Here is a 14,704-nt window from a genome sequence, read left to right on the forward strand (position 1 = left end):
GGCCGCGTGCACTGAGTGGGCCCTGGGGGGAAGAGGACAGCCGAGTGGGCTAGGCCCAAATGGAAGGGAGGGGCTGAAGCTTCCTCTTTTATTTATTTATTTCTTATTTTTTTTGCTATCGGGTATTTAGGTTTTGGTTTATGACTTCGAAATTCAAATGAGCTTCGAGAATCTTGAGTGAGTGCCAAGACACAATAAATGAACATACTAAGGAGACTGCTATTCTGGCATGCTATGCAACAAACAAGGACTCTCTCAGGGTTTTATTTTACGAGGCTTATGCCGATATAAAAACAAAATAATTCTTCATTTTTAGCAAAAAGAGAAGGAAAGCGAAGAAATGAGAGAGTAACACCTGAATTTGGTGGATATTAGAAAAAAAATTTTATACCTCAAATTGAGGGTGTTACAATCATATTCAGCCCATGAAGAGTAGCCAACTGGGACGTCTCAAGAAAGGCTGATTGTCATCACAATCTTGTACCCTCTCCCTCGAGCCACATCAATACTATTTTTTGAATAATATTGAGATGATTCCATTGATCCGAGGATACCCTCTACAGAAAAATCTGGTGCAATTCCAAAAGTAGCATCAAGTGTCTTACTGGCAGAAAAAAAACAAATCCACAACCTACGTAGCATTTACTCCAGTCCTTGGCTGCGCCACCGACAAGCACGGGATCCCTGTCAACGTCGCGGTCATAGACTCATAGGGCACGACATCCTCCCTCTCGAACCGCTGCTCGCACCATCGGATCTCTTCATCCTCGCCATCGCTGCCTGACCTCGGGACCACGCCCCGACCCACGGCTTCACCCCAATGGGAGGAGCAGTGGTAAAAGGAGCTGGTCTAGCTCTCGACCACCTCGGCGTTCTTCGCCATGTCGAGGCGGCAAAGGGAGGTGATCTCGACAAGGAAGGCGACGCCTACAAGGAGTGGCAGCAAGCACCTCCATCGCTGTCGGTGGCCCGCCACAACGCCAGCTCTTGCCGGGGCTCCCTGAGCCCGGCGCCTGCGCGCACCAGCCACCAGACAAGAGCGAGCGGAGCGCCGCATGGGGCTGGGCTCCATGGGCGATCTCGAGTACCAGGGAGGAGCACACGGCGTGAGGGAGCCGAGGACGAACGCCAGGAAGTGGATGAGGTGAGGGTGGCCGGGCGCCAGATCTCCCTCGAGATGGCCGGCGGTGCTTCGGAAGAGACCTCGGCTGGCTGGGAGGAGCAAAGGGTACGGCAGCCATGGAAGCAGGGGAGAGAGACGCGCGTGGGAGAAAATGAATCCTGGGAGATGACTAGATGAGAACGGCGACAGGATAAGGCATGCGCGTGGCAGTGAATTTTCAGAGAGCGGTGGGAAAATCTGGGAGAGGAAGCGGCGACAGATATTTTTTTTCTTTTTTAGATTTTTTCTATTTGCTCATTTTTTACCAAAAAAATAAGCGAACGAGTATCTGGTTCTAGAAATTGAATCTGAATGGGATATAAATGAATATATGCAGTTATAGGGTTAGATTTGGGAGAAATGAAAAATGGACCAGATTAAAACGTCATTGCCTTCGATATTTAATTTGTGCTTAACTCGTCTAACCTGATAAATCTCATCCACTAATCAAGTACTCGACTTCTCTGCCATAGATAATTTCAGGTTCTGTTGAAATGTAAATAGACCGGACCAAACAATATCGACTTCAGTATCCAAACGAGATTTGATCTAGTTTAAAATTAGATGAACATATGTCTGACATCTGAACACCTTTGATTTCTTTGCCGAGGACAACGCATTAGAAAAACAAGCCCAATTATTACTCTTGCGCTCCCTTTTTCACAACAACGTGCACAGTCCAGATCACATAAATCAAGCGCATCCGAAATTCATCTTCGCATAATCGAGCGGCTTAACGACTCAGGTCTCGTCGTCTTATACGAATTTAACTTCTAGTTACGAGAAATATTTTCACTTCGAACAACAATAGTGAGAGTGGGTCAAACTTCCAAATTCGTATTTGCTATAGTCAAGCAACTCAAGAGGCACAAGGCTCGACATTGTAGATGGTAGTTTAACACTGAGCTACACAAAATATTTTGGACAGTTCAGGTAAACGGAGATAGATGCGAGATCGAAAATTGGGATGAGCCAAGATGATTAAGACATAGAGACAGTTATTTCCTCCGATATCTCATGCTTAATCCATACTCGCTATTAAATGTATAATAACACCTGGGGTGTTACAGCCCTCCCCCCTTAAAAGAATCTCGTCCCGAGATTCAGAGCGAAAGACTTTTAAGAGTAGAGCAGCATGTAACTCCTGTCCATATCATCGATAATATAAGGCAGTTCCAAGCAAAGGCGAGTGTCTCAGGAGGTTGTTTCCCTAGTGGACATACCATGTATCACCTTAAGCTAATTTAGAGATGTCCACCAATAGAGACAATGTCTGCCAGAAGAACACATAAGGTTCCATGTGTGCAATTTGCTTTTTCTCATGACACTGTACTATCTGAGTCTGTTGGGCGAGCGGTAGATATGCAACTTTACCCAAACAGAATTAGTTGCAACCTCTTAGGTAAAACACACAGAAAGAGGTTTACCAACAAGTGGTCACAGTAAGTTCATAGCACTTGAGAGGGGTGTGGATGTCGAATACTATCGTGGTTAACATGTGGCTAACCAGAGAGTTCCAGTCCACGAAAAATGATAGAGATTCGAGAAAATATCAATAAAGAGATCCGTTGATGTTGACTTCTCGACCAACCCATTTCAGCAAATACTTAGCACGGCTCGACTTGATTACACATGTTAGAAAATCACATGCGATACGATCGAGGTGGTTACTGGCCGACTTAATCTCGATTCTTATAAACACTTTCTTAAGATGGGTTGTACAAAAGTGAGTTTAGACAACTCGATAAAACGATCTCTAAACTCAACCTTTGTTCATTGGGCAGTTACAAGTTAGTAAAGCCAACTTGTTGAACTACTTTTGACATTGAGCAGGTCCTCTTATTATCCATCGGCAATCCAATGGTCGAGAGTTCACATTTGTTACAAGAGATGATGCATTTGGGTAGAAATCCATTTGGTCGGGTTGTTCATCTGTTTCTTCATGCGAGATGAACTGACTTGGTCTAGGAATACATGGATTAAATAATAGAGCAAATGAACAATCTCCTACACTTCAACAGCAGGGAAAATCAATCTCCATGTTGAGAACTAATCAGTTGTCTCTCAATACTAAAAAGCTTCAAGGCTTCACCTTTACAACAAAGCATGCAAAGGGAACTTGTATACGTGCAGTCACTACCAAAGTCAAGGGAAAAGAGACCACACAAATGGATTGAACAAGGATGTCAGTATACAACAGATACTCCACCTATAAGAATAATTACAAGTAGAGAGACAAATAGATCATGGCCCAATGAAATGAACAAGGCATGGCCATAACCTAAATTGGTTGATGAAGGGAGTACGATGGGAGACTATTAATTCAACCCCAAGCATATTTCTATGCCCGTCATAGAGATCACAAGGTAAAGGATTAGTATCTGATTAGATACGGAGTGAAAATAATCATAAGATTAAGTTGGTATACCTTCGTTAGATATGAGGAAACCAAAGGCATCAAACTCAAGAAAATGATCGGACATGTCTTTCCTGGGTTAGGTTGATAAAGCAACATGGTGATCCTTAAGAATAGGCAAACTAGATAAGGTACATCAGCTTGTGCCAATCAAACAAGGGCATGATCTAGGATGGAAATATGACAACCAAAACATCACAGATTAAATAGCGAGAACACGGACTCGAGATCCTAGCTTTAAGCTCATGCACATCTTGCGTTGGATAAAGAAATTATCCAAACATCCATTTGCATGAGTTTAGTCATGGAGTGATAACGGAAAATTCAAATTTGGGTCATGGTTCACTAAATACGAACATGGCCTAGTTTTCAGTTTAGGCAAACAGGTCACAAACATTCTATCAGCACATCAAGCACAAGAGCAAACACATATAACACCTAAATAGATTACCTAAAGAACGGAGGACAACTATTTCATCGAAGTTCATAATGCAACATTACACCACATTATCTATAATCACTGGTTATTGGAATAAAGGTGAGAAAAGCATTTTTGTGCACAGGTGACAAACATGATGCAACAATCAGGATGCATGCTCGTCCTATTCGTCCTCACCATTTTTTTGCCAATCTAGTTGTGGCAATAGCGTTCTATATCAGTGGCATACTTACGACTCTCTCGGTATTTTGCTAGTCGTTAGCTACACATACGTTTTCGAGGTTAGTGTACCTACAGAAAATTCCATCACAGCCCAATTTCCCATGATGCAATATCCACACATGACAGTTTATCACAGTTTATACTCCATATATTTCTATATAGAGGCCAGCTCCTCATTAAGCGCCGAGCCATGCATATGCGTCGCTGCCACACTTTGACCATAGGGCAGTCCATTATGGTAACTTACCTTCTTACCTGAGCGTAGGTGCGTCATTACAAGTACATTACACTTCTCAGTATTCCCATGTCTATATACCCATACACATCCATGGGGTACTGAATTCCTAGAAAAGTAATTACTCCACATCGCAGTTGTCATATATACATATGTAGAACATTTATATAGTCAAGCGCCACAATTAAGCACTCCCCTAGACCGACGTTTGTTCGGTCATGCTCTCACATCTTACCTTACCTGAGCGTCAGTCCATTCAAAATGGAATGGCCTAAAAAATAATATTACACATGTATGCAATATCCTCCGGTTGTGGGTTAGTGTTTTGAACTAAGCCACCTGACAGTCCTTAATTTAGGGCTTAACAGAGGATGTCGCTAGCATTATAATTTTTCAAATCTGTTTTTCAAAACCAAACAATGTGTTTAGTTGAAAATAGGTTTTCTAAAACCAAAACTTTGTTTTTAAAATAAGTATGTGACTGTATTATACTTAATCTTGCTCCAATACCAGCTGTGGCAGAACCTCCCAAGTTATTGGGCCCACATGCACCTGCCCTTGTCTCAAAGACCTCAGACGGCTATGCATGTGCACCAGATAACTTAACAAGATCCGTCCTAGTGTCCCAAGGATCCCGGATAAACCACTTACAATTAGGATCGCAAGATTAAGTAAACACAAATCACACACCAACATTTTGCAGCAGAATTTTTTTATTACAAAAAGTTACAAGTTACAACAAATTTACATTATATTTATCGGAGTGGTTACAAAAGTGGTTCAAAGCAATAAACTTTGAAATGTTATAAAATTATTTATAAATTTGAAATATATGCTAGCTCAATGACAACCCTCAATAAGAAGTATAGAAGAAGTACTTAGACTTATAAGAAGGTTATGCCCACCGGCGCTTAACACCATCCACAACAGCACAATTCTAGTACCTGCAACAACATGGGTTCGAAAACCCTGAGTACGAAGTGTAATTTCGCAAGTCTTACCCGTCTAAGAAAAAAGACTCTCAATGATATGCTGGCTGATTAGGAATCAAGGTAAGGCTAAGGAATAATCAAGGACTCATTTTGCAGAAACGCTTACTAATAGTGGATCCTTAAGCCATCTTTTAATTATCAAGTTAAGTTCTTACCTGATTCTAAATTTGCCTAATCTAGATCATTCACTTGTCCTGATCTAGCTTTATTTTAGCCAAGTCATATTTTAGTTATCAACTACGATGAGTGGTCAGTGAGTTGAGTCTCCATAACCGAGGAGCAACGATGATTCGAACCGATTATACCCAGCTCGTGATCCCTATCCACACGACATATGTAGCACTTAACCCTTGCATATGTCAACCATTCCCACAGATCCTCCACAACGTGAACCGGTCCGCGCTACCCGGGAACACAGTACTCCTCCGTCCAGCCTCTAGCCAGGAGGGTACATGCTACTCCCACGATCTCCCATGCCCAGTGCGCGGTTGTCTTTTCACGTATGGAATAGCCGGGTTCAGGCTTATCAGAGCATGTGGCTAGTTGCAAAGTCTCACCTCATCAGGCCTACATCGAACTGTCCTTAATTGACACAGACGGGCGAACTTTACTGCTCAACGTCTGGTCTACATTACATATTATTTCCCCAAAACTTGATACCTAAGAGAGGTACCCTACTTGAATTATGAAATCATCGCGGTCGCAATGGGTTCATCATCACAAGTCCTTTTATTTCACAAACTCCCATATCCTGTGTTACACATAATCTTTTAAAAACCATCCTAAATTAATAAGAAGGGTAAGCATCACTAAATTTTCATAAAACATGTATTAGGATTGTTTAATCAAGGAAGGAAATGCATCAACTATTTGATCACACAACTCCTATCACCTAATGTATTATTCAAGGTGATAAAACTTTTTAAAACAGAAGGAGGTGGCAAATGCACCGGGGCTTGCCTGGAATAAACATTATGTTAGTGTTTGTTAGACGACGTCCACTTGGCGACCATCCTTTGTCTTGGCACTCGTTCAGATTATCCATCTTCAAATTGGCCCGTCTGACGACATCATCTTGCAGAGATGTCCACTCTCTGCATCAGCTTGGGGTCGACTCGGTTCTTGTCCTTCACATCACGTGAGCAACTAGCGTACCTAATGAGATGCATAATGCACATGAATGAGAACAAGGAAGAGTAACACAACATATTATGATGCTCCACAATATAAAATTAAATTCTTAATGATGAGGCACTATAACACTTCATCAGCAAACACTAGTTATCGACATACGACCCAGCGCAATAATCACGCTTCTCTAGATTAACCGAATCTAACGCAAACATTATGAAACAACAAACTATACACACTTAACACAATTTGCCTAAACAGAACTTATTGGCTAACTAATTTAAATGCTAAACGTATCCCTCGCGTTATTAATTATACCATATCGCTCACAAAGAACTATTTTAATTTTATTTCGCACCACACATATATTTATTCAATCTATCCAACAATTCGACTAACAGGAATGACGAATCAACTCGCCCTACTAAAATCCGACTTGAACCCACTTGTTGGGGACTTGTTCTCAAGTACTATGAATTAAGAATAAGGCAACACAAAAATATTAAATATTAATGTCCTTCGTCCTTCGAAGCATTATTTCCCTTAGGATATAATGATCTTCAGACGAAGGTCATGAAGGACATACCTTCATCATCACGATGAATCTTAATAACATGAGAAGCATATGAAAATGTAAGAGATAACATGAGCAATTGTATAGCTTTGTCAATTCATCCTCATTTTATTATCATGGAAAAATAAAAATAATATTGAACTACAAATGTACCTTTAGCTTGACAGAAGGTAAAAGTACAAGCGTGACGCACGAGCAAGTACAAGTCAGCGTGAACAGTACGGGGGTACTGTTCATCTATTTATAGGCACAGGACACAGCCTGTGAGAAATTACATTCATGCCCTTTACATTTATTATTCACTTATATGCAAATCAATGAGGACTAAATAGCCTTTTCCCCTTTAAGTCGGTTCCTTTTCCCACGAATGAGCCGAAGCTTCCTTGCGCGTAGCTTCGGAGCAACGGCAACCTTCGTCACGATTATGCTCTTCTCATCATGTATGCTTTTATCCTGAGTCTGAAGGTACCTATCCATAAGCCATGCTTGGAAGATATTGTTAAATTACGTTTTTGAGGACCTTTGGAGGACGAAGGCCCCCAACAGTAGCCCCTCGCAGTATTAATTTGTTTAGGATAACGAATTCAGACTGCGATATGGATGAAGGCCTTAAGCCGAAGGTCCAAAAAAACACCTTCCCTTTGCTAGAATAGCAACAGTCAATGACAGACGAGACCCTCCAATTTGGAGCGTGCCGAGCGTATAAATAAGAACTCGCACCAACCACATTTGGTACGCTGCTTGTGCCATTTGCTTTGTTTTCTCAATTTTATCGCTCTTGCTCACTAACGCTTGCTAGTTTCTCAAGCTTCCTGGGCTTCGGTTTAAAAGTCACATTTTCGTTATTTCCTAAGGAAAAAATGTCTCAAGACAAGAAGATTGCTGCAGAGATGAAGCTGACTGAAGAGGAGAAGCTCTTTGAAGAGAAGAAGGCTGCAAATCCTTATATAGCTGGGTTTATCGAGTCAATGGCAAAATCAAATACAGAGAAGATTACTAAGGAAATACTGGAAGGCCTGTCTGAAGATACCGGTGACAGTGATGATTATGATGCTGAAAGCGGGGGAGAAGATTCTGAGGATCGGCCGTGGAGGCCGAGTCATACAATTTTTGGGAAATCAACGATTAAACAGAGTCATCTTGACAATATGAGAGGAAGGTACTTTCGGGATATGTCTATTGTGAGAGTTGGTGGAGACAACAACGTCCCTGCCCCCGAGGAAGACGAAGTTGTGATTTACCGAAGCTTCTTCAAGGCTGGGCTTCGGTTCCTATTGAGCAGGTTTGTGGTCGAAGTGCTGAAAATATATCAGATTTACCTTCATCAGATAACCCCCGAAGCTATTATGAGAATGAGGATTTTTGTTTGGGCTGTGAGAAGCCAGGGACTAGAGCCAAGCGCAAAATGCTTTTGTAGTATGCATGAGATTGTATACGAGACGAAGGCCATGGGCAAAGAACAATATCATAACAATTTTGGTTGTTATGGATTTATCACCCGCCCCAACGCAAGCTACCCGGTGCCAACATATCGGAAAAGGTGGCCCGGAGCCTGGATGGAGGAATGGTTTTACGTGAAGAATGACTTGAAGGCAAGAGAAGATATTAAGGAAGTTATTATGTGCCCCATTTGGTCCCGCTTCGGCCTCCGAAGGCCAAGGATGAAATTAACGAAGCCGCCGAAGCATGTCAGAAGGCATTTGGTACTGTCTGCTTCTTTATTGGTATGAGAGATCTGGTTCAAGAGCACATAGCATACAGAGTATGGCCGCTTATAGAGAGCTGGGAAATGCCGAAGGAGACCATCACCGAATGTAGTGAAGGTGAACTGGTCCGGATGAAGTACACATTCAGATACGGGGATAAATTCGATGAACCGAACGATAGGCCCAAAGCCTTTCGCGAGGCCTTCTTGCCTTCTAGTGGACCCTGGGATATCTATCCCCCACACGACCAGCGTGAACGACGCGCGAATCAGCACGCTACCACGTGCGGAACAGCACGTGCGACAGGCGAGAAAAACTAAATAGGTGACACGTTTACACTAAACACATATTAATTAAATAAAAAAGTAGTTATGTTAATATTAGCCATGTCAATGTTTATTATAAAAGCGCAAGTTAAACACTACGCATTTAATCTAATTGGGATATTATACTAATAAATATTAGTCGAGCAAAAATTAAGTTAATTATCTAAAATATGTGACCTGACGAATTAACGTTATTAACATGAGTGTTTATAAGCGAAAACAATTTATTATTACGCACACACGTCGTACGACACACGTGATCGACACGCGAACCAGACGCGCGGCACGAACGCGCGAAGGAATGATGAAGACGCGCAAACATCGCTCGATTGACACACAAAATAATGCGCGCAACAACATGCGAACAACGTGCGATAGCGCGCGAACGATGCGCGACGACGCGCGGACTCACACAACTCAGCACGCAGACCACGCGCGACGCGCGAGGAAAGCTAAACAGACTACACGTTTACGTTAAACGAATATTAGTTGAAATCATCTAAGTCGGCACTAACCACATTAATTTGCATGTATAAAATCATCATTTAAAACTATACCTTAATTTTAATTAAAATGACGTTCAAATAAACCTCGGATTAACTACCTAATTAATGAAAACATGCATTGCGGCCGAATAATATTACTAATACGTAGTCGAGGTTATTACGAAGTCGCTACGGCTGAAACGAGTCAAGACGGACTCGCAACGCAACATATATATTGAATAACTAGTGTTTCTCTGATTTAAACTATGTGGCACGATTCTATTGGTCGAAGGCTAACCATACGATGGACCACACAGAGGGCCCCGGAACCTCAGCTGCAGAAAATCCCAGGATCCAGTGTGGGGCCAGTTAAATCTTGTATGGGCGCTAGAACGCGAAACGTGAACTCGTGAGCCAACCAAACGACGACACATGGACATGTGAGTGGTGCGGACGTTTTGTCTCTAGTTGCATGCAACCAGGGATTGGAGGGAACACAACATGCAAGTGGTGCCACGGTAGTTTCCTTTTTTCTAGGCGCACTTGCACACGTTTCCTCTCTCCCCTAAGACTGGCTCCAGCAAGGCACTGTAAAGCGTTCTATACTCTAAATTTAGGGTTTAGACGGGTCCTCTAGGCACTCAGCAAGGAACTCTAAATGGCACTCTAAATTATAGAGGACGCCGCACGCACTCTAGATGTGGAGACTTGTAGGCGTCCGCTATCCGGGCGAGGGGTCAGGCTCCCGCGGTGGTGAAGAAAAATCCGGACGCGCTGTTCTCCCGTCGCTGGCGACTTCGATCCATCTCGGCGAGGGGGCCTCGCGGCGCGGCTCGTCGGCGGAGCCGACCAAGCTGGGCTCTAAGAGGCCGTGCACGAGCGGGTCCAGCGGCGGACCGCTCTCGGTGGCTGGAGGCAAGGAGGTGGCCGGCGACGAACCAAAGATCCAAGACTCGGGTGCAACCGTCGGTGTTCGTCGACGTCGAACCGCCATCGCAAAGAAGCTGAGAAGATCCACGGCACCGACGAAGGAAGGTGCCGAGAAACGCAAGAGCATCTCGTCGCCGCCATCGTCATCGTCTTCCATTCGGTCGGGTGCTCCAGATCCGAAGAGAAAAAGGTACACATTGCAGATCCATTTTCCTTTCTATGATTCTGGTATTTCAAATGCTGGAAATCGTCCAGATCTAGGGTTCAAGGTTTAGCCAACATACAATCAATGGTTGTAGGATTCCTTGAGCACTAAGTTTTCTCTTGATAATTGATGTTGACATTAAGAAAATTTGATTGTGCTAGAAGCTTTGTTGTTCTAGGAATCGATCTGTATTCAAAATTACATGGCGACTGGTTTTTGACACACTGAATGATGCGCGCTGGTGATAACACCAGTTGGTTGGCACAACAATATTGATTAATCTTCATCATTATTTTAACTGCCTATTGCCAATACTAGCTGCTCCGGAGTATATTTCCCATCAATTTACCAACTAGGCCACGGTATACATAAAATTTTCACGTACGTATATTAACAGAACGATATGTTTTATGTAGACCATGGATTCAGAGAACGCAAAGCTCTGAAGAGCACTCGCTCATTTAATCAGAGTAGTGGAGAAGCGTTGTGCCGACATCGTCGATGTCGTCCACGGTGCCTTCCAACCAGTTAGCGGACCAGTCCTCAATGAAATGAATCATGCTTTAGTTCAGATCGAGGACCTCGCCAAGGACCTTGATCACCTTGCACTGGAAAAAGACTGGGAGATGGAGCACATGGCCCCTTCACCAATTGCTGAATCATCAGAAACAGAGGATGAGCTTCTGATTGACTATGATTCAGAGTTGAACACTGATGATATCGTCAGCTATGACGACGGACGTGACTACTCCACCGACGACACCTATCCCTACTAGATTAGCATGCACCTAAGGAAGATGTGTATGTGTAGGTTTATGTAAGTTGTACTAGTCTTTTGTATGTGAACACCTCAGATGTGTGCCACAAGTTCCTGGTGTAGTTCATGCCATGTTTATGTTGATGACACCTATCCGGACGCGCTATGTTCAATGTTATCAACTTTGCAATATATCTAGTATACAACACTTGTGACTTTGTTGTGCCTGTCCTGTTTAATGTCTCATGGTTTCTATGCATTTGAAATGTATCGGCGTTTTGGACCCGCGAGGACCCTCAACCGACCAGTGAATTTGTCGTTGTGTGTCCCTACCCAGATGGGTTGATGCAAGATGGAACACAAGAGGGGGAATGAGGCTTATATCATCTTGCACTGGGGTGCTCGTAGTAGGGGTTACAAGCGTTGCGAGAGAGAGAGAGAGAGAGAGAGAGAGAGAGAGTCTGGCCCTGAGGTGAGCTGTCTGAGTTAGCCTCCTCTACGTTTCTCCCACTCTACCTGCCTCTGCTCTTCTCCGCCCGCCCCTACCTATTACCGGAGTAATCTAGATGGGACATCGGTCTTGTTCCTTCGTAGCCTGAGGCAGCTAGCTAGGGGTAGGGTAATGATGTATCCCTAGTGGCGTAATCGGTCCGAGGCCGAGGTCGGGCGAGGATGTGACTCCTCCCGAGGTCGAGGCTGAGGCCGAGGCCCGAGGTCGGGCAAGACGGAGACCTTCTCCCGAGGACGAGGCTGAGGCCGAGGCCTGAGGTTGGGTGAGGCGGAGCTCCCTGTTGCGCCCGAGGCTGAACTCGGGGGAGGTCGTGACTTACTGTTGTCAGTTTTACCCTGGTGGTTGGCACAATAGTCGGAACGGGGTGAATAGTGTTGTTTTCCTGTCAGAACGATCAGTAAAGGGGCGAAGTGATTGCGGTCACTTCGACCTTGCCGACTGAGGCGCGTGTGTCAGGATAAGGTGTCAGGCGATCCCCGCATTAAATGCGCATGCGATACGGTCGGTTGGTGAGGCGATTTGGCTAAGGTCGCTGCACGACAAAGTCTGCCCGAGCTTGGCTTCGGACGAGCCGAGGGTGCGCCCACTGCCTGAGGAGGCCCTCGGGCGAGGCGTGAATCCGTTCGGGACTATTGTTCCTGCCCGAGGCTGGGCTCAGGCGAGGCGAGATCGCGTCTCTTGGTAGACGAGGCCTTGACTTGAACCATGCTTATCAGTCTTTGCGATTTGTTCTGAAGACGTTTTCTAGCCAGGTTAAGGAGCATTGGGGGTACCCCTAATTACGGTCCCCGACAGTAGCCCCCGAGCCTCGAAGGGAGTGTAGGTACTCGCTTGGAGGTTCTGCCGGAGTTTTTGCAAGGGGGTCAGCCCTTCTCGATCATGTTTCGTTCTGATGGGTGGGCGCGAGCGCAACCGTCGGGTGTAGCCCCCGAGGCCTTGGAGGAGTAGTTTGAGTCCTGTGAGGTCTTAATTCTTTTTGTGATGCCTCGGTCGGCCTTGTTGTTCCCTCATGCGGCCTGGCCGCAGCCCGGGTGCATGGTCAGGCTCCGAGTTTTTAGGCTGGTATGTTGACGTGGTCAACAGTTTGGCCGTAGCCTGGTGCGAGAGCAGCCCCCGAGCCTCTGCACGGAGCGAGAGGACGATCAAGGACCGTCTCGACTTTTATTGTATGCCCCTTTGTCGCCTTTCTGCAAGGAGGAAGGGGGGGGAAAGCACCATGTTACCCTCGGAGGGCACCGAACACGGTGTTTCCAGTGAGTTGCTAACGGGTGATCCGAGTGGACACCCGAGTCCCGTTCGATAAGGGTCGGCTAGTGGCCCGGAGGCGCGCTCCAAAAGTACCTGCAGGTGATTTGCTGGACCCGGACCCATTCGATAGGGTCTGAGGGCTCGGTGCCTCTCTCCGGTGGGATTCCATTACAAATCGTTCCTGCTGGTCTCGAAAATGTCCTAGGGTACCTCGGGAGCGTAGCCCGAGCCTCAGCCATGTAACGGACGTACCCAAGGTCATCCCTGACTCTGCATGCTCTAGGGCGGTTGTCGAACCCTTCCGAGGGGCCAGCCTTCGATCCCCTGATCAGTAAAGGGCTCGGAGCCCGAGAGCTCTAGGGCGGTTGCCGAGCCCCGCAGGGCGCAACCTTCGAACCCCTGATCAGTAGGAGGGCTCGGGGCCCGCTTCCTTCGCTGAGAAGGATCCTTTCGGAATATCCCCTTTTCTCGATCCCTATGGCAAGAGAGAGAGAGAGAGGAAAAGGATATTAATTTAAATAATGTGGCGCACCTTTTTTGACGCGGTCATCATGACGAAGATGAAACGGCGCCCGCTTCACCTGCCAGAGGTGCCGCTTGCCCTGCCAAGGAGTTAATGCGACGGGACGGGCGATTCGCGGGGCATCTGTTGCGCGTGCGCGAGTCGTTCGAGGAGCGGAACACGGGTGCGTCGTTTTTACGCTGTCGGAGAGGGCTCCCCTGCCGCTTCAGCAGAGGATGCGAGCCTGTAGGTGATTGGACTGCCGCTTCCGCACGTCTGTTGCTGCAATTACTTCCGGTCCGCTTTTGGTTATATCAACTGTCGCGCCTATCCCCACGGCTGAGTGACCCGTGATCGTCGCACTTAATTGGCACTGTTGGGTCACGCGCAGGGCTGCCTCGAATCGCTGCGCTAGTTCTGCAGTCGAGAAGACGCGGCATTGGCGCAAGTGGCGGTGCAGTTTCTTTGCACATAGTAACCGGTGCGCCGGTTACATGACGTGTGGGCCCGGGCCCCCATGCTAGACCGCCAGATGTGACGGAGCTGAAAGGGCACACAACCGCGCGCGGTTGCACGCTTCTTGCATGGCGGTCCGCCTTTTCGACCGCTGGTTCCGGCGAGGATGAGAGAGCGTATAACCGCGGGGCGGTTACATGCTTCGCGTGCGGCGGTTTGCCTTCTTCGCGTTTCGGGTCAGCTCGTATGACATGTGGGACCCAGCCCCCGTGTCGTAGGGTGAGAACCCTGGAGCACGTTGGTGGAGACATTGCCTGTGATGCTTGGGGGTGCGAGTGAGGAGATCTGCCTTTAAAAAGGGATCGATCCCCTGGGCGGTAGCCATGCCTTCGCACTCCTCTCATTCA

The 14,704-nt window shown here is 46.0% G+C and overlaps 1 protein-coding gene across 1 annotated transcript; it reads right to left on the bottom strand.

The window, feature by feature from the left end:
* Window positions 1–363: 363 nt before the first annotated feature.
* LOC100192633 (uncharacterized) lies at window positions 364–1,263 on the bottom strand. The gene has a single exon (NM_001137847.1). It carries the CDS (start codon window positions 1,239–1,241, stop codon window positions 813–815), a length of 429 nt encoding a protein of 142 aa, NP_001131319.1. The 5' UTR covers window positions 1,242–1,263; the 3' UTR covers window positions 364–812.
* Window positions 1,264–14,704: the final 13,441 nt, after the last annotated feature.

Source organism: Zea mays, chromosome 4 (assembly GCF_902167145.1).
Source record: "Zea mays cultivar B73 chromosome 4, Zm-B73-REFERENCE-NAM-5.0, whole genome shotgun sequence".
NCBI classification, from domain to species: domain Eukaryota; kingdom Viridiplantae; phylum Streptophyta; class Magnoliopsida; order Poales; family Poaceae; genus Zea; species Zea mays.

Coding starts and splice junctions, on each gene's coding strand:
- LOC100192633 (NM_001137847.1), bottom strand. CDS start 1,241: ATGGCTGCCGTACCCTTTGCTCCTCCCAGCCAGCCGAGGTCTCTTCCG.